Below are 23,165 nucleotides of genomic sequence, written 5' to 3'. Positions count from 1 at the left end.
GTGTGTGTGTGTGTATCTGTGTAGGGGGGTGTGTGTGTGTGTGTGTAGGTGTGTGTGGGGGTGGGGGTGTGTGTGTGTCTGTGTATCGGGGTGTGTGTGTCGGTGTGTGTATCGGGGTGAGCGTGTGTGTGTGTGTCTGTGTATCTGTGTGTTTTTCCAAATCTCTCTCATTTGCGCTGGACTAAAATGAGCGATTGTGTTTCTTACATATTATTTATGGAGCGCTAACGTGACAGCGCCCCCTAGATCATATATATGGAAAACTAACATTTTACTTTGGTCTAAACAAAATTTGCTGCACATATTTGAGACGTGGCCTTGATCAAAAAAGTTCATGATGACTCACATTGTGTTGCCATGGCAACAGGACAAAAATCTGTCCTCTCCAAAAGGACGTCCAACAAAAACTTTGGCGCAGTCAAACCAAATTTGGACACCAGATGCATCAGGGGGGTAGAAACAAAACATGATGTGACCACGCCCCCTCACAGACCAGTCCACCGTCATGTGACATATGTCATGATCCAATGAGGCACCGAATTCTGTCACATTTTCAGATTTATTCAACTTTTAAAACAAACACAACCTCAAATTTAGACACATTTTCAAATGTGTCAAAACTGTGAAGGATGAAACAGAAATGACTCTGGACAAAATAAAGTAACTCAACAAAAAGTCTCCACCACAAGAAACTGCTCCACTTTTACCACCGGCCTAGAAAAAAACTCTCTCTGACTCTGCCCTCTCTCCTACCCCCTCCTCTCCTCTCTCCTTATCTCCTCCTCTCCTCTGTCCTTGTCTCCTCCTCTTCTCTGTCCTTGTCTCCTCCTCTTCTCTGTCCTTGTCTCCTCTCTCCTTGTCTCCTCCTCTCCTCTCTCCTTGTCTCCTCTCTCCTTGTCTCCTCCTCTCCTCGTCTCCTTGTCTCCTCGTCTCCTCCTCTCCTCCTCTCCTCTCTCCTCGTCTCCTCCTCTCCTTGTCTCCTCCTCTCCTCTCTCCTTGTCTCCTCTCTCCTTGTCTCCTCTCTCCTTGTCTCCTCCTCTCCTCTCTCCTCCTCTCCTCTCTCCTTGTCTCCTCCTCTCCTCTCTCCTTGTCTCCTCTCTCCTTGTCTCCTCCTCTCCTCGTCTCCTTGTCTCCTCGTCTCCTCCTCTCCTCTCTCCTCGTCTCCTCCTCTCCTCGTCTCCTCCTCTCCTCTCTCCTTGTCTCCTCTCTCCTTGTCTCCTCCTCTCCTCCTCTCCTCTCTCCTTGTCTCCTCTCTCCTTGTCTCCTCCTCTCCTCTCTCCTTGTCTCCTCCTCTCCTTGTCTCCTCTCTCCTCGTCTCCTCCTCTCCTCTCTTTTCGTCTCCTCCTCTCCTTGTCTCCTCGTCTCCTTGTCTCCTTGTCTCCTTGTCTCCTCGTCTCCTTGTCTCCTCCTCTCCTCGTCTCCTTGTCTCCTCGTCTCCTCCTCTCCTTGTCTCCTCCTCTCCTCCTCTCCTCGTCTCCTTGTCTCCTCCTCTCCTTGTCTCCTCTCTCCTCCTCTCCTCCTCTCCTCCTCTCCTCTCTCCTTGTCTCCTCCTCTCCTCTCTCCTTGTCTCCTCTCTCCTTGTCTCCTCCTCTCCTCGTCTCCTTGTCTCCTCCTCTCCTCTCTCCTCGTCTCCTCCTCTCCTTGTCTCCTCCTCTCCTCTCTCCTTGTCTCCTCTCTCCTTGTCTCCTCCTCTCCTCTCTCCTCCTCTCCTCTCTCCTTGTCTCCTCTCTCCTTGTCTCCTCCTCTCCTCTCTCCTTGTCTCCTCCTCTCCTTGTCTCCTCTCTCCTCGTCTCCTCCTCTCCTCTCTTTTCGTCTCCTCCTCTCCTTGTCTCCTCGTCTCCTTGTCTCCTTGTCTCCTTGTCTCCTCCTCTCCTCCTCTCCTCGTCTCCTTGTCTCCTCGTCTCCTCCTCTCCTTGTCTCCTCCTCTCCTCGTCTCCTTGTCTCCTCCTCTCCTTGTCTCCTCTCTCCTCCTCTCCTCCTCTCCTTGTCTCCTTGTCTCCTCCTCTCCTCCTCTCCTTGTCTCCTCCTCTTCTTGTCTCCTCCTCTCCTTGTCTCCTCCTCTCCTCGTCTCCTCCTCTCCTCGTCTCCTCGTCTCCTCGTCTCCTTGTCTCCTCTCTCCTTGTCTCCTCCTCTCCTCGTCTCCTCCTCTCCTTGTCTCCTCCTCTCCTTGTCTCCTCCTCTCCTCTCTCCTTGTCTCCTTGTCTCCTCCTCTCCTCCTTGTCTCCTCTCTCCTTGTCTCCTTGCTGCAGTTGTATTGACAGGACAGTGATTTATTTTTATCGTCTCAGTCTCAGTTTCTCGTCTGTTTTAGTTTAAATCTGTTTTATTTGAAATAGAAAAATACAAAATAATAATTATATAATAATAAATAATATAATAATATATAATAAAAATATGAGTTTGAAAAGACAAGAAGAAAAGACTTTTACAACTCATTTATTTTTATTTAATCAAAATAAAAGTAAAATCTGTAAAACCCGCCCCACTAAATCAGGACTGAACTAGAACTGAACCAGGACTGAACCAGGACTGAACCAGGACTGAACCAGGACTGAACCAGGACTGAACCAGGTCTAAACCAGGACTGAACCAGGACTGAACCAGGACTGAACCAGGACTGAACCAGGACTGAACCAGGACTGAACCAGGACTAAACCAGGACTGAACCAGGTCTAAACCAGGACTGAACCAGGACTAAACCAGGACTAAACCAGGACTAAACCAGGACTAAAGATTTAAACCAGGACTTTTCAACTGAACACTTTTCGTTTGGAGAATTTTCTAAATAAACTTGTGTCTGACGCAGCTTCACTTTGAGACAGACTCTGCATAGACGGGAATCTAGACAAACAAGGAGACAAGGAGATGAACAAGGAGACAAGGAGACGGACAAGGAGACAAGGAGACGAACAAGGAGACAAGGAGATGAACAAGGAGACAAGGAGATGAACAAGGAGACAAGGGAGGAGATGAACAAGGAGACAAGGAGATGAACAAGGAGACAAGGAGATGAACAAGGAGACAAGGAGACGAACAAGGAGACGAACAAGGAGACGGACAAGGAGACAAACAAGGAGATAAGGTAGGAGAGTCAGGATGCAGGCGTGTGGAAGGGCATCTGACACACTCGCTCTCATTCATGAAGAATGTTTGTGGTCGTTTTTTAGAGTGACGAAAGTTTGTGCTCAGCGATTTTTTACAGTGCACTTCCTGTCTGAGGACCTGATGGAAAACACATGTGTCTGTGTCCAACCAGGACAGACCCGGTCCTGTTCCTCAGTCCTGGTTCAGTCCTGGTTCAGTCCTGATTTAGTCCTGGCTTAGACCTGTTTCAGTTCTGGTTCAGTCCTGGTTCAGTCCTGGTCTAGTCCCGGGTTAGTCCTGGTTGAGTCCTGCTGCAGTCCTGGTCTAGTCCCGGGTTAGTCCTGATTTAGTCCTGGTTTAGACCTGGTTTAGTCCTGGTCTAGTCCCGGGTTAGTTCTGGTTGAGTCCTGCTGTAGTCCTGGTTTAGTCCCGGGTTAGTCCTGGTTGAGTCCTGCTGTAGTCCTGGTCTAGTCCCGGGTTAGTCCCGGTTGAGTCCTGCTGTAGTCCTGGTCTAGTCCCGGGTTAGTCCTGGTTGAGTCCTGCTGTAGTCCTGGTCTAGTCCCGGGTTAGTCCTGGTTGAGTCCTGCTGTAGTCCTGGTCTAGTCCCGGGTTAGTCCTGGCTGAGTCCTGGTCTAGTCCTGGTCTAGTCCCGGGTTAGTCCTGGTTTTATGCCAGTCGCTGCAGTGGGAGGGTCCTGGGGGAGGGTCTGAGCTCAGTCTGAACTCAGTCCACAACAGAAAGACCAGAGAGAGACCGGGACTGAACCGGGACTAAACCAGGACTGTACCGGGACTGAACCGGGACTAAACCAGGACCAACTCAGGATCTAAACCAAGGTCTAAACCAGGACAACAAGGAGCGAGAAGACGAGGGTGTAGGAGACGAGGAGAGGAGACGAAGACGTAGGAGACAAGGAGGTTTGTGAGGTTCTATTTATTTAATGGAAACAAACGTCACATGACTGAAGCAACCAATCAGAGAGCAGCAAACCGCCGTCAGGAATTTGATTTGTGTTTGAGAAAAAAATAGGAGGAGAGCCAGAGGAGGAGAGAGCCAGAGGAGGAGAGAGCCAGAGGAGCAGAGAGCCAGAGGAGCAGAGAGCCAGAGGAGCAGAGAGCCAGAGGAGCAGAGAGACAGAGGAGGAGAGCCAGAGGAGGAGAGAGCCAGAGGAGCAGAGAGCCAGAGGAGCAGAGACAGAGGAGCAGAGACAGAGGAGCAGAGAGACAGAGGAGCAGAGAGCCAGAGGAGCGGAGAGCCAGAGGAGGGGAGAGCCAGAGGAGCAGAGAGCCAGAGGAGCAGAGACAGAGGAGCAGAGACAGAGGAGCAGAGAGACAGAGGAGCAGAGAGCCAGAGGAGCGGAGAGCCAGAGGAGGGGAGAGCCAGAGGAGCAGAGCCAGAGGAGCAGAGAGCCAGAGGAGCGGAGAGCCAGAGGAGCGGAGAGCCAGAGGAGGAGAGAGCCAGAGGAGGAGAGCCAGAGGAGCAGAGCCAGAGGAGCAGAGAGACAGAGGAGGAGAGAGCTAGAGGAGGAGAGCCAGAGGAGGAGAGAGCCAGAGGAGCAGAGAGCCAGAGGAGCAGAGACAGAGGAGCAGAGACAGAGGAGCAGAGAGACAGAGGAGCAGAGAGCCAGAGGAGCGGAGAGCCAGAGGAGGGGAGAGCCAGAGGAGCAGAGCCAGAGGAGCAGAGAGCCAGAGGAGCAGAGAGCCAGAGGAGGAGAGAGCCAGAGAAGGAGAGAGCCAGAGGAGCAGAGAGCCAGAGGAGGAGAGAGCCAGAGGAGCAGAGAGCCAGAGGAGCAGAGAGCCAGAGGAGGAGAGAGCCAGAGGAGGAGAGAGCCAGAGGAGGAGAGAGCCAGAGGAGGAGAGAGCCAGAGGAGGAGAAAGCCAGAGGAGCAGAGAGCCAGAGGAGAGCCAGAGGAGAGCCAGAGGAGCAGAGAGCCAGAGGAGCAGAGAGCCAGAGGAGGAGAGAGCCAGAGAAGGAGAGAGCCAGAGGAGCAGAGAGCCAGAGGAGGAGAGAGCCAGAGGAGGAGAGAGCCAGAGGAGCAGAGAGCCAGAGAGACAGAGGAGCAGAGAGCCAGAGGAGGAGAGAAAGGTTAACCAAATGAAATCATCCTCTGGCAAAGAGGGTGAAGGTTCAAGTCCCGGGAGCCTGTTGCAGAGTGAGGTTCTTGGGCAAGACACTTTCATTGACCTGGACTCAACCTGAAGTGAAATGAGCTGATTTAATAAAACTAAAATATGAAATTCTTCCTCTTCAGTGATTGGCTGCTGACCATGGAGCACCAGTGACATCACAGGTGACATCACAGGTGAGCTCAGACCAGGACTGAACCAGGACTAAACCAGGACTAAACCAGGACTGAACCAGAACTAAACCAGGACTAAACCAGAACTAAACCAGGACTAAACCAGGACTAAACCAGGACTAAACCAGGACTGAACCAAGACTGAACCAGGATTAAGTCTGGTCTGAACCTGGACTAGAAATAAAAATGGTAGTACTAGTGTTCGCAGTAGTATTAGTAGTAGCAATAGTAGTTCTAGTTGTAATAGCTCTAGTAGTAGTTGTTGTAGTATTTGCAGTAGTATTTGCAGTGAAATGTCCTGCGTCTCCTTCAGTAAAACTCACTGATGCTTTAAGCAGAGCTCCCACATTCCTCTGTCTCATCCAATCACAGAGCAGGAACCGTTCAAAAGCTCCAATCACAGCCCAGCTCAGAGGGAACAGCCAATCAGAGCACAGCTGGCTCTGGCGAGACACCGGAATGTGGAAAACCAAAAACAAACCATCTTTTTTTCCTTTAATGATGAAAGAATAAACCAGGACTGAACCAGGACTGAACCAGGACTAAACCAGGTCTAAACCAGGACTGAACCAGGACTAAACCAGGTCTAAACCAGGACTGAACCAGGTCTAAACCAGGACTGAACCAGGACTAAACCAGGTCTAAACCAGGACTAAACCAGGACTGAACCAGGACTAAACCAGGACTGAACCGGAACTAAACCGGAACTAAACCAGGACTAAACCAGGTCTAAACCAGGTCTAAACCAGGTCTGAACCAGGACTAAACCAGGACTAAACCAGGTCTAAACCAGGACTAAACCAGGACTAAACCGGAACTAAACCAGGACTAAACCAGGTTTAAACCAGGTCTGAACCAGGACTAAACCGGGACTAAACCAGGACTAAACCAGGTCTAAACCAGGTCTAAACCAGGTCTAAACCAGGACTGAACCGGGACTGAACCGGGACTAAACCGGGACTAAACCAGGTCTAAACCAGGTCTAAACCAGGACTGAACCAGGACTAAACCAGGTCTAAACCAGGACTGAACCAGGACTGAACCAGGACTAAACCAGTTCTAAACCAGGACTGAACCGGGACTAAACCAGGACTAAATTAGGACTAAACCAGGTCTAAACCAGGTCTAAACCAGGACTAAAGCAGGTCTAAATCAGGATTAGATCATAACTAAACTGGGTCTAAACTAAGAACAAACCAAGACTAAACCAAATCTAAAGAAATCTTGTTCTGGTTCTGAGAAAGTTGTGTTTTTCACCCAAAACATTTTAAAAAAGACCTGAAATACTCAACTAAAAGACAAGATCTTGATTAAAGTGAAGTATTCTTTCCTGGGGCGACTGTGGCTCCAGAGCTTAGAGCCAAAGTCTAAATTCAACTGAGATTCTTTTGTTTTGTTTTAGGAGAAGAGTTTCCATGGCGACGGCGAGCACAGGAAGTGTGATGCTCCACTTCCTGTTTGGTGAGTCTGAAGGTTGATGTTTGAGGAGCGGTCCATTTCTGTCTCACCTGTCTGACTGCTGCTCTGTGATTGGTCCATTTCTGTCTCACCTGTCTGACTGCTGCTCTGTGATTGGTCCATTTCTGTCTCACCTGTCTGACTGCTGCTCTGTGATTGGTCCATTTCTGTCTCACCTGTCTGACTGCTGCTCTGTGATTGGTCCATTTCTGTCTCACCTGTCTGACTGCTGCTCTGTGATTGGTCCATTTCTGTCTCACCTGTCTGACTGCTGCTCTGTGATTGGTCCATTTCTGTCTCACCTGTCGGACTGCTGCTCTGTGATTGGTCCATTTCTGTCTCACCTGTCTGACTGCTGCTCTGTGATTGGTCCGTCTCTGTCTGTGTTTCAGGCCTGTTTCTCCTCTCTCCTGAAGGGGGCGTCTCCTCCCTGGAGCTCCTCCCCCCCGCCTCCAGAGTCACCCTTCAACAAAACGCCAACTTCAGCACGGTTAGACCTTAGTCCTGGTTTAGATCTGGTTCAGACCTGGTTCAGTTCTGGTTCAGTCCTGGTTTAGTCCTGGTTTAATCCTGGTTCAGACCTGGTTTAGTCCTGGTTTAGTCCTGGTTTAGATCTGGTTTAGACCTGGTTCAGTCCTGGTTTAGACCTGGTTTAGACCTGGTTTAGTCCTTGTTTAGACCTGGTTTAGTCCTGGTTTAGTTTTGGTTTAGTCTTAATTTAATCTTGGTTCAGATGTGGTTTAGTCCTGGTTCAGTCCTGGTTTAGACCTGGTTTAGACCTAGTTTAGACCTGGTTTAGTCCTGGTTCAGTCCTGGTTTAGACTTAATTTAATCTTGGTTCAGATGTGGTTTAGTCCTGGTTCAGTCCTGGTTTAGACCTGGTTTAGACCTGGTTTAGACCTGGTTTAGTCCTGGTTTAGTCTTAATTTAATCTTGGTTCAGATGTGGTTTAGTCCTGGTTTAGTCTTAATTTAATCTTGGTTCAGATGTGGTTTAGTCCTGGTTCAGTCCTGGTTTAGACCTGGTTTAGACCTAGTTTAGACCTGGTTTAGTCCTGGTTCAGTCCTGGTTTAGACCTGGTTTAGACCTAGTTTAGTCCTGGTTCAGTCCTGGTTTAGTCCTGGTTTAGTCCTGGTTCAGTCCTGGTTCAGTCCTGGTTCAGACCTGGTTTAGTCCTGGTTTAGTCCTGGTTTAGTCCTGGTTTAGTCCTGGTTCAGTCCTGGTTTAATCCTGGTTCAGACCTGGTTCAGTCCTGGTTTAGACCTGGTTCTTGTCTCTCAGGTGTGCTCGGGCTGGAGTGATGTCACCTGGGCGTTGCCTAGAGACAGCGTTGAGGGCGTGTCTGTGGAGGACTCGGGCTCCTCCTCTGTGCTCCGCCTCTTTAATGTCACCTGGAGGGAGTCGGGGAGATACACTTGCTCTGAACCGGACTCGGACCAGAGCCGGACCTTGGACCTGTTTGTGCCTGGGACAGGTGAGTCTCTGAGGGGATCAGCCTCGGGTTTGGCCTGGAATGTTCCACAGTTTGGCATTAAACTGCTCTGTCTGGTGCAGCATTAAAGACGGATATTTCACTTCTGTGGGGTATTAACTGTAACACATAACATATTTATCACCATGTTTCCTTTGAAAATGCTCTATTCGCCCATAAGTTTCACTTTTGTTTCTGATGCTCTGAGTTCTTCCATTTTCTGCTCTCTGTGCTAAGCCCCTCCCCCTTCAGAGCACTATCACAACACAATCAGCTGCATCCCACTAATGAAACTACGGCACATCACATCAGGTTTGAGAAGTCGTAGTGTAGTTTTGTGTCATGTTTTTGTATATTTATGGAGAATATTCACGTGGGAGCATGAGTGATGTAGACTTGTGGGCGGAGCCTCGTACAGACTGTTAAGTGTAAGGAGGGTTTGAAACGGACCCTCTCCTCTGATTGGCTCTGTCTCTCTCTCTCTCTCTCTCCTCTGATTGGCTCTGTCTCTCTCTCCTCTGATTGGCTCTGTCTCTCTCTCTCTCTCTCTCCTCTGATTGGCTCTGTCTCTCTCTCTCACCTTTGATTGGCTCTGTCTCTCTCTCTCTGTCTCTCTCCTCTCCTCTGATTGGCTCTGTCTCTCTCTCCTCTCCTCTGATTGGTCACAGGTCCTTCAGACTGGTTCCTGCCGTCGTCTAACCCGGTGGTGATGCGTCAGACCCGGATGGCGTTGGTCCCGTGCTCGGTGTCAGACCCGGACTTGGAGGTGGAGCTTTGGGAGCGCTCGGGACCGGACAGGATCCCGGTGAGTCCGATCCGGTTTGATCCGGCTCTGGGTTTCACGGCCGAAGTCAACGACACGTCCTACATGTGCAGCGCCCGCCGCGGCCAGCAGGAGGCGCTGTCTCAGGTTTTCTACGTCTTCAGCACCGTCGGTGAGTAGTATTCAGTTACTTTTACTCTGTTACTTTTTTACTTTTTTCATTTGTACCAAAATGACCGAACCCGACGAGTGTCACCGACTTTTAAAACCAGCGGCAGGTCGTCACTGAGGCACCAAAATGAACTGTGACTCCTCCTCCTCCTGTCCTCCTACTTCCCTTCCTCCCATTCCTCCTCCTCACTTCCTTCCCATTCTTTTGCTTCTCCTGTACCTTCTCCTCCCCTTCCTCCTCATCCTCTTCTCCCCCTCTGGCTCCTCTCCTCCTGTTCCTCCTCTTGGTCCTCCTTCTCGTCCTCTCTCTCCTCATCCTCCTCCTGTCTCTCCTCCTCCTCTTGCTTCTCCTCCTCATCATCCTCCTCTCGCTCCTCCTCCTCTCTACTCTCTTCTTTTCCTCCTTCTCTCCTTCCCCCTCCTCCACCCCCCCCTCCTTCCTCTCACTCCTCCTCCTCATCATCATCATTATCCTCCTCCTCTTCTCCCCCTCATCCTCCTGGTTTCCCTCCTCCTCCTCCTCCTCTCGTTCCTCTCTCCTCCCCCTCTCCCCTTCCTCCTCCTCTCTCATCATCCTCCTCCCCCTCCTCCTGGTTCCCCTCCTCCTCTCACTCCTCCTCCTCTCTACTCTCTTCTTTTCCTCCTTCTCTCCTTCCCCCTCCTCCACCCCCCCCCTCCTTCCTCTCACTCCTCCTCCTCATCATCATCATTATCCTCCTCCTCTTCTCCCCCTCATCCTCCTGGTTTCCCTCCTCCTCCTCCTCCTCTCGTTCCTCTCTCCTCCCCCTCTCCCCTTCCTCCTCCTCTCTCATCATCCTCCTCCCCCTCCTCCTGGTTCCCCTCCTCCTCTCACTCCTCCTCCTCTCTACTCTCTTCTTTTCCTCCTTCTCTCCTTCCCCCTCCTCCACCCCCCCTCCTTCCTCTCACTCCTCCTCCTCATCATCATCATTATCCTCCTCCTCTTCTCCCCCTCATCCTCCTGGTTTCCCTCCTCCTCCTCCTCCTCTCGTTCCTCTCTCCTCCCCCTCTCCCCTTCCTCCTCCTCTCTCATCATCCTCCTCCCCCTCCTCCTGGTTCCCCTCCTCCTCTCACTCCTCCTCCTCTCTACTCTCTTCTTTTCCTCCTTCTCTCCTTCCCCCTCCGCCCTCTCCTCTTCCTCTCACTCCTCCTCCTCATCATCATCATTATCCTCCTCCTCTTCTCCCCCTCATCCTCCTGGTTTGCCTCCTCCTCCTCTCGTTCCTCTCTCCTCCCCCTCTCCCCTTCCTCCTCCTCTCACTCCTCCTCTCTCATCATCCTCCTCCCCCTCCTCCTGGTTCCCCTCCTCCTCTCACTCATCCTCCTCTCACTCCTCCTCCTCAGGTCCAGAGGAGGTCCTGGTGGACCTCTCCTCCTCGGCTGTGGTCCTGAGGTCTGGAGATCCTCTGATGGTGAACTGTACCGTGTCTGAGTCTGAGTTTGTGTACTTCTCCTGGCAGTATCCACGGCAACGCCACCCCGACGCACAGGTGACTCCGCCCCCACCACTACCCCATGTGCACGCCCCCATTTAGACTGACCCCTGACCCCTATGACCTCAGATGTTCTACTTGTCCATGTTGGAGATCATAATTTAGAATTCATATTTTCAAACTCAAACCCGTTTTCTCCTCGTTCTTGAGCATAAAATGATTTCAGATGATTCCAGATTATTTCATATTATTTCAGGTGATTCCAGATGATTTCAGATGATTCCAGATTATTTCAGATGATTCCAGATGATTTCAGATGATTCCAGATTATTTCAGATGATTCCAGATTATTCCAGATGATTTCAGATGATTCCAGATGATTCCAGATGATTTCAGATGATTCCAGATGATTTCAGATTATTTCAGATGATTTTAGACGTGTAGCTCAATGTCACTCTTTAAAGTTAACTTTTTTTTCTTTTTTTAAAAATTGTCTTTTGATTTTGTTGGTGTTTCAGGAGGTGGAGCCTCTGACAGAGTTCATGTTGAACCAGGTGCGCTCCTTCCTCAACATCTCAGAGACCAGCCTGCAGGACTCAGGTACAAATACTACCATCAATACTATGAATACTACTACTAATATTACAAATACTAGTACTACATCTCAGCCCGCAGGACTCAGGTACGTCTGATACTACTACTATCACTAATACTACTACTAATATTAATGCCTGTATAGTGTTTTTCTTGCCGATGCCTCTCACAGCTTCACGGTTCACACTCAGTCGTTGAAAGTTACTGTTGTAGCCACAGCTGCCCTGGGACAGACTGACAGAACTGAGGCTGTCAATCTGCTCCACTGGCCCCTCCCACACCCAAAACCCAAACACCACGTTCACTGAGCCGCTGTCACCCCTACAACGAGTACTGCCACCACTGATACACTGCTGCTACTACTACTACTACTACTACTACTACTACTACTACTACTACTACTACTACTACTACTACTACTACTGTTGCTGCTGCTGCTTCTTGTATTTATCAGTAAAACTGAACCAGGTGTGATGTGTTTCCACTGTGACTGTGGCGCGTCCTCAGGTGTGTACGTCTGCTCTGTGGAAGAGGCTGTTCATCGGCAGAAGATCCAGAAGAGTCTGAACATCACCATCCTGGGTGAGTCTAAACAAGGACTGAACCAGGACTGAACCAGAACTGAGCCAGGACTGAACCAGAACTGAACCAGGACTAAACCAGGACTGAACCAGGACTAAACTGCCAACACCCACTCTGGACTCTGGTCTCTGGTCTCTGGTCTCTGGTCTCTGGTCTCTGGTCTGGTTCTGTTCCTGGACTTTGCTCTGGTCTCTGGACTCTGGTCTGGTACTGGTCCTGGACTCTGGTCTGGTTCTGGTTCTGGTCCTGGACTCTGCTCTGGTCCCTGGTCTCTGGTCTCTGGTCTCTGGTCTCTGGTCTCTGGTCTCTGGACTTTGGACTTTGGACTTTGGACTTTGATCTCTGGTCTCTGGTCTCTGGTCTCTGGTCTCTGGTCTGGTTCTGGTCCTGGACTCTGGTCTCTGAACTCTGGTCTGGTTCTGGTTCTGGTCCTGGTCTCTGCTCTGGTCTCTGGTCTGGTTCTGGTTCTGGTCCTGGACTCTGCTCTGGTCTCCGGTCTAAATCCCGGTCTTGTCCTGGTTTCAGACCGGGGCTTCTTGGACCTGAGTCCCTCTGAGGCGACTGTTGTCCAGACTCTGCTGCACCACACGGTGGCGCTGTCGCTGCACGTCAGAGCGTTCCCTCCTCCCAACATCACCTGGACCATCGCTGCGGCAACCAACTTCACCCTCATCTCCATGGCAACCTGGGACCCCAACATCACCACAGCAACCACATCTGCATCACCATCAGCATCCACCACCAAGCTGTCACACACCAGGTACTGAACCAGGACTGAACCAGGACTAGACCAGGACTAGACCAGGACTGAACCAGGACTGAACCAGGACTGAACCAGGGCTGAACCAGGACTGAACCAGGACTAGACCAGGACTAGACCAGGACTGAACCAGGACTGAACCAGGACTGAACCAGGACTGAACCAGGGCTGAACCAGGACTGAACCAGGACAAGACCAGGACAAGACCAGGACTGAACCAGGACTGAACCAGGACAAGACCAGGACTGAATCAGGACTGAACCAGGACAAGACCAGGACTGAACCAGGACTGAACCAGGACTGAACCAGGACTAGAGCAGGACTAAAGCAGGACTAAACCTGGACTGTTTTGCAGGTTTCTCAGCGTGCTCAGGTTGGATGAAGTCCAGCTGAACCAAACAGGAAGTTACATCGCCACGGTTTCCAATGACGAGGACATCAAAGAGGTTGCGTTCTGGCTGGAGGTCAGAGGTCAGCCCTGCTCTGATGTCATAATCATATTCTTAAAGACTGCGTATTGTGCCTCATGTACTTTGTGGATCTTTCGCCCATGTCGTTCCCTCATCAAAAACATGAAGAGGTGTTAGATATCGTCCATGCATCTTAGAATAATCTAGAGATCTTCCCCATGTCCTATTCAAACCCTTCTTATCACACCGGAGCGTCAAGGACGTAGAGTTTACACGCAAAGTCTATGGTGGACATGCATCTTGGTCGCCTTGCGCCCTGCGGTGTCAGAGCGGCGCAAATCTTAAGAAGTGCGGTCTTGAGCGTTCACGCGTTGGACGCTCAAAGCGTCAGATGCCAGAGTTGAAAAAGTTGAACTTCCAATCAGAGACTACGCTGCAGTGATTTAGCGACATCAAAAAGTAGAAAGACGTCAGCTACTTAATTATGCAGGGTGCAGTTAGCATAAAGGCTAACCTGAGTCACACCACACACCTGAGGTACACCACACACCTGAGGTACACCACACACCTGAGGTACACAACACACCTGAGTCACACCACACACCTGAGCCACACCACACACCTGAGTCATACCACACACCTGAGTCACACCACACACCTGAGGTACACCACACACCTGAGGTACACCACACACCTGAGGTACACCACACACCTGAGGTACACCACACACCTGAGGTACACAACACACCTGAGTCACACCACACACCTGAGTTTGAACCAGTGTGTGTGTCTGTGTTACATAATGTGGTAAATGTGGTGATGTCGTCTTAAAGGCACAGTGTCTCTGTTCTGTGTGTGACAGCGCCCCCTAGGATCCGCACGTTATCAGAGGTGGGTGAGGCCTCTGTGCTGTGTGTGTCTGAAGCAGCCCCACCCCCAAAGATCACCTGGCTGACCTGCCCCTCTGAGCTCAGGTAAGACCAGGACCAAACCAGGACTAAACCAGGACTAAACCAGGACTAAACCAGGACTAAACCAGGACTAAACCAGGACTAAACCAGGACTAAACCAGGTCTAATCAGTGATATTTGTGGTGTGTTCAGGTGCATTGACGACGGTTGGACAAATGTTTCTGCCGGAGCCTCAGTCAAAGACAAGGCCACCGAAAAACAAGGACTCACTCAGGTAAGACCCCATCAAAACTGGTTAGGATCCTTCTCTAGACCTGTTCAGATCCTTGTTAAACTGGTTTAGACATTGTTTTGACCTGGTTCAGACCTGTTCTTCTGGTCCTCCCTCAGGTCCACAGTGTCCTGACCCTCAGGTCCTTGGACTCGGTCTCTGCTGTTCGATGTGAATCCAAAAACTCTGTGGGACGTCGAGCCTGGGACATCAGACTGGTGTCCTCCTGTGAGTCCTGGTTCGGTTCTGGTTTAGTCCTGGTTTACACCCGGTATTTAGACCTAAAGAACCGGGTCTAATCCAGGTTCTTGTGCAGCTCTCTTGTCTCAGGTGAAGGTTCTCGCTGCAGTTCTGGTTCTGGTGGTTTTGGCCGTGATCTTCCTCATCCTCCTCATCGTCCTGTGGAGAAAGGTACCAGTTCAAATCTTGGTTCAGTCCTGATCCAGTCCTGGTTTTAGTCCTGGCCCGGTCCTGGCCCGGTCCTGGTCCAGTCCTGGTCCAGTCCTGGTTCATATCCGTGTTGTTACAGAAGCCGCGCTGGGCTCTGGGTTGGCGTCTGCTTGACTCGATTACTCCAGATGCCCCGGAGGCTCCGGTCTCATACTGTGACTCTGAGCTGCCGTACGAGCCGCAGTGGGAGGTCCCCAGAGACAGAGTCCAGCTGGGTCAGACCTGCTCCTCCTCTCTGTCTCCTCCTCTCATTCTTCTTTTCTGTCTCTCCTCCTCATTTCTCTCTCCTTCTCCTCACTCTCTCTTCCTCTCTGTCTCCAGCCTTTCTCTCCTCCTCCTTCTCCTCACTCTCTCCTCTTTTCTCTCTGTTCTCATATTAAACTCTTTCTTTTGTATTGGATGCTGCAGGTGTCCATCTCTCCTTCTCCTCCCTCTGTCTTTCTCTCCTCTCTTCCTCCTTCCTCCTCCTCCCTCACTCTCTCCTTCCTCCTCCTCCCTCACTCTCTACTTCCTCCTCCTCCGTCACTCTCTCCTCTCTCCTTCCTCCTCCTCCCTCACTCTCTCCTCATTCCCTCCTCCTCCTCACTCTCTCCTCCCTCCTCCTTCCTCCTCCCTCACTCTCTCCCTCCTCCCTCCTCCGTCACTCTCTCCTCTCTCCTCCCTCCTCCTCCTCACTCTCTCCCTCCTCCTCCTCCTCCCTCTCTCCTCTCGTCTCATATTAATCTCTCTCTTTGTTGTAGGTTCTGTGTTGAGTTCAGGGACGTTCGGGAGAATCGTCGAGGCCACAGTCCTGAGTCTGTCTGGTCCAGAGTCCAGCTCCAGAGCCACAGTCCTGACGCCCAAAGGTCTGAGCACCACTGAACACACACACTGAACACACACACTGAACACACACACACACTGAACACTGAACACACACACTGAACACACACACACACTGAACACACACACTGAACACACACACTGAACACACACACTGAACACTGACACACACACTGAACACACACACTGAACACACACACTGAACACACACACACTGAACACACACACTCAACACACACACTGAACACACACACTGAACACTGACACACACACTGAACACACACACTGAACACACACACTGAACACACACACACACTGAACACACACACTGAACACACACACTGAACACACACACTGAACACTGACACACACTGAACACACACACTGAACACACACACACTGAACACACACACACTGAACACACAGAACACTGAGCACACACACAGAACACTGAGCACACACACTGAACACACACACTGAACACACACACACTGAACACACACACACTGAACACACACACACTGAACACACACACTGAACACACACTGAACACACACACTGAACACACACACACTGAACACACACACACTGAACACACACACTGAACACTGAGCACACACACTGAACACACACACTGAACACACACACTGAACACACACACTGAACACTGAACACACACACTGAACACACACACTGAACACACACACTGAACACACACACTGAACACTGAACACACACACTGAACACTGAACACACACACTGAACACACACACTACACACACACTGAACACACACACTGAACACACACACACTGAACACACACACTGAACACACACACACTGAACACACACACTGAACACACACACACTGAACACACACACTGAACACACACACACTGAACACACACACTGAACACACACACACTGAACACACACACTGAACACACCACACAGTGTGTGTGCACAGTCCTGGTCCAGTCCTGGTCCAGTCCTGGTCCAGTCCTGGTCCAGTCCTGGTCCAGTCCTGGTTCAGTCCTGGTGTTGTCTCCTGTAGGTGGCGCTCTACACTCTCTTCTCTCAGACCTGAAGATTCTGATCCACGTTGGTCCTCACCTAAACCTCCTGAACCTGAAAGGAGCCTGCACCCGCGACGGTACGACCAGATGCCCTCCCATCCACTCCCTGTGTGTGTCAGATGCCCTCCCTCTGTGTCAGATGTGTCAGATGCCCTCCCTGTGTGTCAGATGCCCTCCCTGTGTGTCAGATGCCCTCCCTGTGTGTCAGATGCCCTCCCTGTGTATCAGATGCCCTCCCTGTGTGTCAGATGCCCTCCCTGTGTATCAGATGCCCTCCCTGTGTATCAGATGCCCTCCCTGTGTGTCAGATGCCCTCCCGTCCTCTCTCTCTGTGCAGGGCCCCTGATGGTGATCTCAGAGTGGTGTTGTCATGGAGACCTCAGCTCGTACCTGAAGAAGCACAGACACACCTGTGGCTCTGGCCCCGCCCACTCTCACAGGTACAGGTGAGACGTTATGTTATGAGATTCTTCGAGAGCACTCTTGCCTCACAGCGAGAAGGTCCCTGGTTGGACTCCCGGGCCTTGCTGTGTGGAGTTTGCATCCAGAACATTCAGAATAGACATTTTGCATGTAATCAAAGTTCCCTGGGAGTGTGTTGCTAACAGTAGGCACTGCTCTGTCTAAGGCTTTATAGACTTTAATCTGAGGTTTGTTTTGATCTGACCATAAAGAACTGACTTAACTGAAGTCCAACAGGTGAGCTGATCTGTGCCGTTAAACAAGCCTCTCTCAAATAACATTACAGCCAGAAGCTAGCTAGCATTAGCATTAGCATTTGCCAACAGTTTTTCAGTTAGTCAGTTTGACCTTTTCGTGTAAAATCAAACTCTTAAAAAGGACCGTGAGTTCTCAGATTGACTAAGGCTCCTGAAAATGTGCTCTTTAAATCACTCTCCTTGTGTTTGCTCATGTGCATTGTGTCACCATGGAGTTAGTCCTGGTTTAGTCCTGGTTTAGTCCTGGTTCAGTCCTGGTTCAGTCCTGGTTCAGTCCTGGTTTAGTCCTGGTTTAGTCCTGGTCTAGTCCTGGTCTAGTCCTGGTTTAGTCCTGGTTTAGTCCTGGTTCAGTCCTGGTTCAGTCCTGGTTCAGTCCTGGTTTAGTCCTGGTTTAGTCCTGGTCTAGTCCTGGTCTAGTCCTGGTTTAGTCCTGGTTTAGTCCTGGTTCAGTCCTGGTTCAGTCCTGGTTCAGTCCTGGTCTAGTCCTGGTCTAGTCCTGGTTTAGTCCTGGTTTAGTCCTGGTTCAGTCCTGGTTCAGTCCTGGTTTAGTCCTGGTTTAGTCCTGGTTCAGTCCTGGTTCAGTCCTGGTTTAGTCCTGGTTTAGTCCTGGTTTAGTCCTGGTTCAGACCTGGTTTAGTCCTGGTTTAGTCCTGGTTTAGTCCTGGTTTAGACCTGGTTTAGTCCTGGTTTAGTCCTGGTTTAGTCCTGGTTTAGACCTGGTTTAGTCCTGGTTTAGTCCTGGTTTAGTCCTGGTTTAGTCCTGGTTCAGTCCTGGTTTAGTCCCGGTTTAGACCTGGTTTAGACCTGGTTTAGTCCTGGTTTAGTCCTGGTTTAGTCCTGGTTTAGTCCTGGTTCAGTCCTGGTTTAGTCCTGGTTTAGTCCTGGTTCAGTCCTGGTTTAGTCCTGGTTCAGTCCTGGTTTAGTCCTGGTTTAGTCCTGGTTCAGTCCTGGTTTAGTCCTGGTTTAGTCCTGGTTCAGTCCTGGTTTAGTCCTGGTTTAGTCCTGGTTTAGTCCTGGTTCAGTCCTGGTTTAGACCTGGTTTAGTCCTGGTTTAGTCCTGGTCTAGTCCTGGTCTAGTCCTGGTTTAGTCCTGGTCTAGTCCTGGTCTAGTCCTAAAATGCTGCTGTGTTTGTTCAGTGAGAGCGACGGCTACATGGACATGACCTCAGAGCCTCAGTACGTCGCCATGAAGCAGCTGTGTGTCCCCCAGGAACCGGAGTACCACCTCCTCCACAACACCCCCAACACGACAGGTACCACCTCCTCCACAACACCCCCAACACGACAGGTACCACCTCCTCCACCTCCTCCACAACACCCCCAACACGACAGGTACCACCTCCTCCACAACACCCCCAACACGACAGGTACCACCTCCTCCACCTCCAGCCGTCAGCTCCAAATGAAGTTCATCGTTTCTTCCAGTTACATATTTGCGGCTGATGTCGTCCACATTCTCTGGGGGTGCGATGCTAACTGCAGGCACTGCTCTGTCTGAGGCTCTGTTTGACTTTAATCTGAGCTTTTGTTTGATCAAAATCTCACCTTAAAGAACTAATTTAGCTGGAACTATCCAATTCAGTATTTTAATGAGTTGATTAATGTTCATCCAGTTGAGCCAAATGGAAGATGTTAAAATGCAATAAATAAAATAAAACATTTCTCCTCCTTCCTCACGTTTTATACTATACATACTTATGTTTCCTCTCAGAGCCACAGGGGGCGCTGTCTCCAGACGACCTGTCTGTGTCAGATCTGCTCTTCTTCTGTTTCCAAGCGGCCAGCGCCATGGACTTCCTGTCGCAGAGAAACGTGAGTATGTCCCGCAGTGGAGCTTTAACCCTGTTCTAATGTGATGAAATGTCCCGCAGTGGAGCTTTAACTCTGTTCTAATGTGATGAAATGTCCCGCAGTGGAGCTTTAACTCTGTTCTAATGTGATGAAATGTCCCGCAGTGGAGCTTTAACTCTGTTCTAATGTGATGAAATGTCCCGCAGTGGAGCTTTAACTCTGTTCTAATGAAAGATCCTTCCAGGTGGTGCACAGGGATCTCGGAGCTCGGAATGTTCTCGTTTCTGACGGGAAAGTTCTGAAGATTTGTGACTTTGGTTTGGGCCAAAATCTGAAAGAGAGACAAGAGTATGAGAAGAGAGGGAACGTGAGTATAAAAATACACAAAAATACACAAAATACATACAAATATATACACAAAATATACACAAATGTGCACAAAATATACACCAATAATATATGCAGTATTTATAAGCCTGTCTCCTGGTGAAGTGGATGTAGTATTGTAGTACTTGTGCAGTACTTATGCAGTACTTGTACTTCAGGCCCGTCTCCCGGTGAAGTGGATGTAGTATTGTAGTACTTGTGCAGTACTTATGCAGTACTTGTACTTCAGGCCCGTCTCCCGGTGAAGTGGATGTCTCCAGAGAGTATCTTCCTCTGTGTTTACACCACTCAGAGCGACGTGTGGTCCTACGGAGTCCTGCTGTGGGAGATCTACTCTATGGGTCAGTACTACGACTACTACGACTAATACTAGTACTACTAACACTACTACTGCTAATATTACTTATACTACTACAGTTAATACCGTGTTTTCCCTGTGAACCTCTGCTCTGAAATCTTCCTCTTGTGGTTTGTCCCAGGAGACCTTCCGTATCCCGACGTTCCCGTGTCTCGGTTCTGCTCCGACCTGAAGAACGGAAAACGCCTCGAAAGACCAGAGCTCGCCCCCAAAGAAATGTACGAAAGAATCAGACAGGAATCGATACTGAAACGATCCAAACTACATACTCGTCTGAGCAGGAATCGATACTAAACAAGTCCTATAAGGCCAAACCAGGACTGAACCAGGACTAAATCAGGACTGAACCAGGACTAAACCAGGACTAAACCAGGACTAAACCAGGACTAGACCAGGACTAAACTAGGACTGAACCAGGACTAAACTAGGACTATACCAGGACTAAACCAGGACCAGATCAGAACTGAACCAGGACTGAACCAGGACTAAACCAGGACCAGATCAGGACTGAACCAGGACTAAACCAGGACTAAACCAGTACTGAACCAGGACCAGATCAGGACCAAACCAGGACTAAACCAGGACCAGATCAGGACCAAACCAGGACTAAACCAGGACTAAACCAGGACTATACCAGGACTAAACTAGGACTGAACCAGGACTAAACTAGGACTAAACCAGGACTAAACCAGGACCAAACTAGGACTATACCAGGACTAAACCAGGACCAGATCAGAACTGAACCAGGACTGAACCAGGACTAAACCAGGACCAGATCAGAACTGAACCAGGACTGAACCAGGACTAAACCAGGACCAGATCAGGACTAAACCAGGACTAAACCAGGACCAGTCCAAGTCTTCAGAGTGATGCTGTGTGTTTCGTGAGTATAGACACATTGACCTGCCTCATGGAGAGACGTAGTTTTACAAACGTTTTCAGTTTTTCTGGGAGACTCTTTCATGTGGCACAACAGAGACAAACACTTTGACTTCCTGTCTCTTTGATGATTTCTCACGGCCGCAGGCTTTGGCCCAGAGACCTCACATTTCAGTCACTAATGCGTCCTCCCGTCTGAAGATAATGGACCACGGAGCTTATGAAAAGTGCAGACTACAGCCATATTTGATTTGTACAAAACTTGAGGATTAAAATCACACGAGAAGAAAATTACAGTACGGATATGAGGCATTTTCACATTGGCCAGCAGGAGCATTAAAAACATCTAAAAAAATCACACATGCTTCGTTTGAGCGTATTGAAATTTGACTCATTTACACTATGTGTCAAACTCAAGGCCTGTGGGCCAAATGCGGCCCGCCACGTCATTTTATGTGGCCCACGACAAAGTAAATTAAAAGGTATGACTGTTTTAAAATGTCACGTTATCATTAGATCCACAATTAAACAGCCATTTTTTTCATATCAATGCAAATCCATCTGCAATATTTGTAACTTTAAGTAATAAATATAGAAACGGTTAATTGTAAGATAAATGTCACTACGTTTTTATCTTGTTAGTTACATCTGGTCCTTTGAGAGCGACCGTTTTGTTGACGTGGCCCTTCAGGAAAGTGAGTTTGATGCCCCTGACTTACACACTGGCACACAGACATGTCAAACACAACGATCAATGCTACAGCGCCACCTACAGGAACGCACAGAGTTTACAATGGAGAGAAATACTGACTTTGAAATGACTGAATCTCCTCACAGGTAGTTTTCTCTGACACAACCCTGCCAAATAGGAAGTGCTCTTGTTACGTCTGTAGAGAGCTGGTCTCTGGACGGAGGCTCAGATCTACCACAGAAGACCAGACCCGAGGCCGTGCAAAGAGGCTCCGGAGACCGTCCAGCGCATAACTGCAGGGTGTAAGATTCTGCGGGGAAAGCAAACATGGAGCCACAGTGTGCAGAAACATCAGAGCATGGATTGGAGAACCCCGAGGTCAAAGTGGGAAACACCTCCAAAGACGGTGGAGAACGATCGAGCCAAGATCCTGTGGGACTTCAGATACAGACTGACAGAATGGAGGTGGACCAGCCGGACGTCGTGGAGGCGGATAAACGACAGAGCAAAGCCGTTATTTTGGACATCGCAGAACCAAGTGAACATCAGGAAAAAGGAACATGAGAAACTAGAGAAATACCAGGGGCTCAGAGAAGAGCTGGAGAAGGCCTGGAAGGTGAAGGTATGAGTGGTGCCCGTGGTCATCGGAGCAGTCAGGGCAGTGACCCCCAAACTGGAGGAGCAGCAGCAGATCCCAGGAAAAACATCAGACAACTCAGTCCAGAAAAGTGCAGTACTAGGAACAGCAAAGATACTGTAGAACCCTCAAGCTCCCAGGACATATCCGTTTACCTGTGTCAGTTATGAGATGTTGTGAGATGGTTTTATTTCTATTTTGTTTTTTCACAGTTACGACCTGATGCTTAGCTGTTGGGAGCAGAGTCCAGACTTCAGACCGTCGTTCTCGTCTCTGGTCGAGTCTGTGGGAAAACTTCTTCCTGCTCAGAGTCACCAGGTCTGACTCAACAATCACAAATATGTTTACGTTTTTCATGAGACTGAGCTCCAAAGATCACCTCTGCTAGTCTGTTCTACTGTGGAACATCTGAAGTTCTTCTGATGTTGCTCTGATGTTCTCACATTCCTCTGATGTTCCTTTTTGTTCTCAGAGATACTCGGTTCTGAAGGAACAGTTCCTCTCAGACCCTGCTGTGATCCAGACCCAAGGCCAGACTGAACCAGGACCAAACCAGACCAGAACTGAACCAGGACTGGACCAGGACTCTGCCGCTCCTCAGGTGACTGTGCACCTGTCGGGTGAAGAGCCACAGACAATAGGCCCCGCCCATTCAGACGATATCACCGATATGAGTGAGGTCACCATGGAGACAGGAGGAGGCGCTGCGCTGGACGCAGAGGACAAGGACAAGTGAGACCTCTTCTGCTCCTCTGACCTCTGACCCTCTGCTCCTCTGAACCTCTGACCTCTGACCCTCTGCTCCTCTGCTCCCTCAGGTCGGATCCGTCTGAGGAACAGGATGTGACATCATCGCCGCAGCAGGAAAGCTGTCTCTGATTGGTCCGTTTGAATATTATGTTTTTGTGTTATCGTAGATTTGAGCTGTTTTGTATCAAACGCTTTGGATTTTACAAAATAAAAATTTCATCTGCACCGCAGTCTGTGTGAAGGATGGGAGGGCATCTGACACAGGGATACAGCAGTGTGGGAGGGCATCTGACACAGGGATACAGCAGTGTGGGAGGGCATCTGACACACAGGGATATTGCCTAAATGTGTTCTTACATTTGAGGAACTGGTCCCAGAGTC

At 49.8% G+C, this 23,165-nt stretch overlaps 1 protein-coding gene across 6 annotated transcripts; it reads left to right on the top strand.

The window, feature by feature from the left end:
• Positions 1 to 3,788: 3,788 nt before the first annotated feature.
• On the top strand, positions 3,789 to 23,010 carry LOC117381561 (platelet-derived growth factor receptor beta-like). Of its 6 annotated transcripts, none has more exons than XM_055226621.1 (27): positions 3,789 to 4,001; positions 5,336 to 5,386; positions 6,786 to 6,844; positions 7,234 to 7,331; positions 8,123 to 8,315; positions 8,981 to 9,247; positions 10,609 to 10,754; positions 11,216 to 11,297; positions 11,799 to 11,873; positions 12,399 to 12,633; positions 12,989 to 13,104; positions 13,906 to 14,017; positions 14,147 to 14,228; positions 14,345 to 14,453; positions 14,542 to 14,636; positions 14,755 to 14,890; positions 15,416 to 15,520; positions 16,551 to 16,649; positions 16,910 to 17,012; positions 18,429 to 18,544; positions 19,003 to 19,103; positions 19,327 to 19,449; positions 19,699 to 19,810; positions 19,949 to 20,045; positions 22,247 to 22,352; positions 22,507 to 22,766; positions 22,853 to 23,004. In XM_055226621.1, the coding sequence occupies exons 3-27, from the start codon at positions 6,799 to 6,801 to the stop codon at positions 22,911 to 22,913; spliced, it is 3,075 nt and encodes a 1,024-aa protein (XP_055082596.1). In that variant the 5' UTR covers positions 3,789 to 4,001; positions 5,336 to 5,386; positions 6,786 to 6,798; the 3' UTR covers positions 22,914 to 23,004. The 6 variants fall into 6 exon arrangements, with proteins under 6 accessions (XP_055082596.1, XP_055082597.1, XP_055082594.1 ...); XM_055226622.1 differs by having other exon boundaries at positions 3,900 to 4,001; positions 5,336 to 5,374; positions 22,853 to 23,010; XM_055226619.1 differs by having other exon boundaries at positions 3,900 to 4,001; positions 5,336 to 5,374; positions 6,789 to 6,844; positions 16,910 to 17,018.
• Positions 23,011 to 23,165: the final 155 nt, after the last annotated feature.

The sequence above is a fragment of the Periophthalmus magnuspinnatus genome, chromosome 14 (genome assembly GCF_009829125.3).
Source record: "Periophthalmus magnuspinnatus isolate fPerMag1 chromosome 14, fPerMag1.2.pri, whole genome shotgun sequence".
NCBI classification, from domain to species: Eukaryota; Metazoa; Chordata; class Actinopteri; order Gobiiformes; family Gobiidae; genus Periophthalmus; species Periophthalmus magnuspinnatus.
The sequence above is the reverse complement of the archived record's forward strand: the minus strand, read 5'-3'. Positions and strand labels throughout refer to the sequence as shown.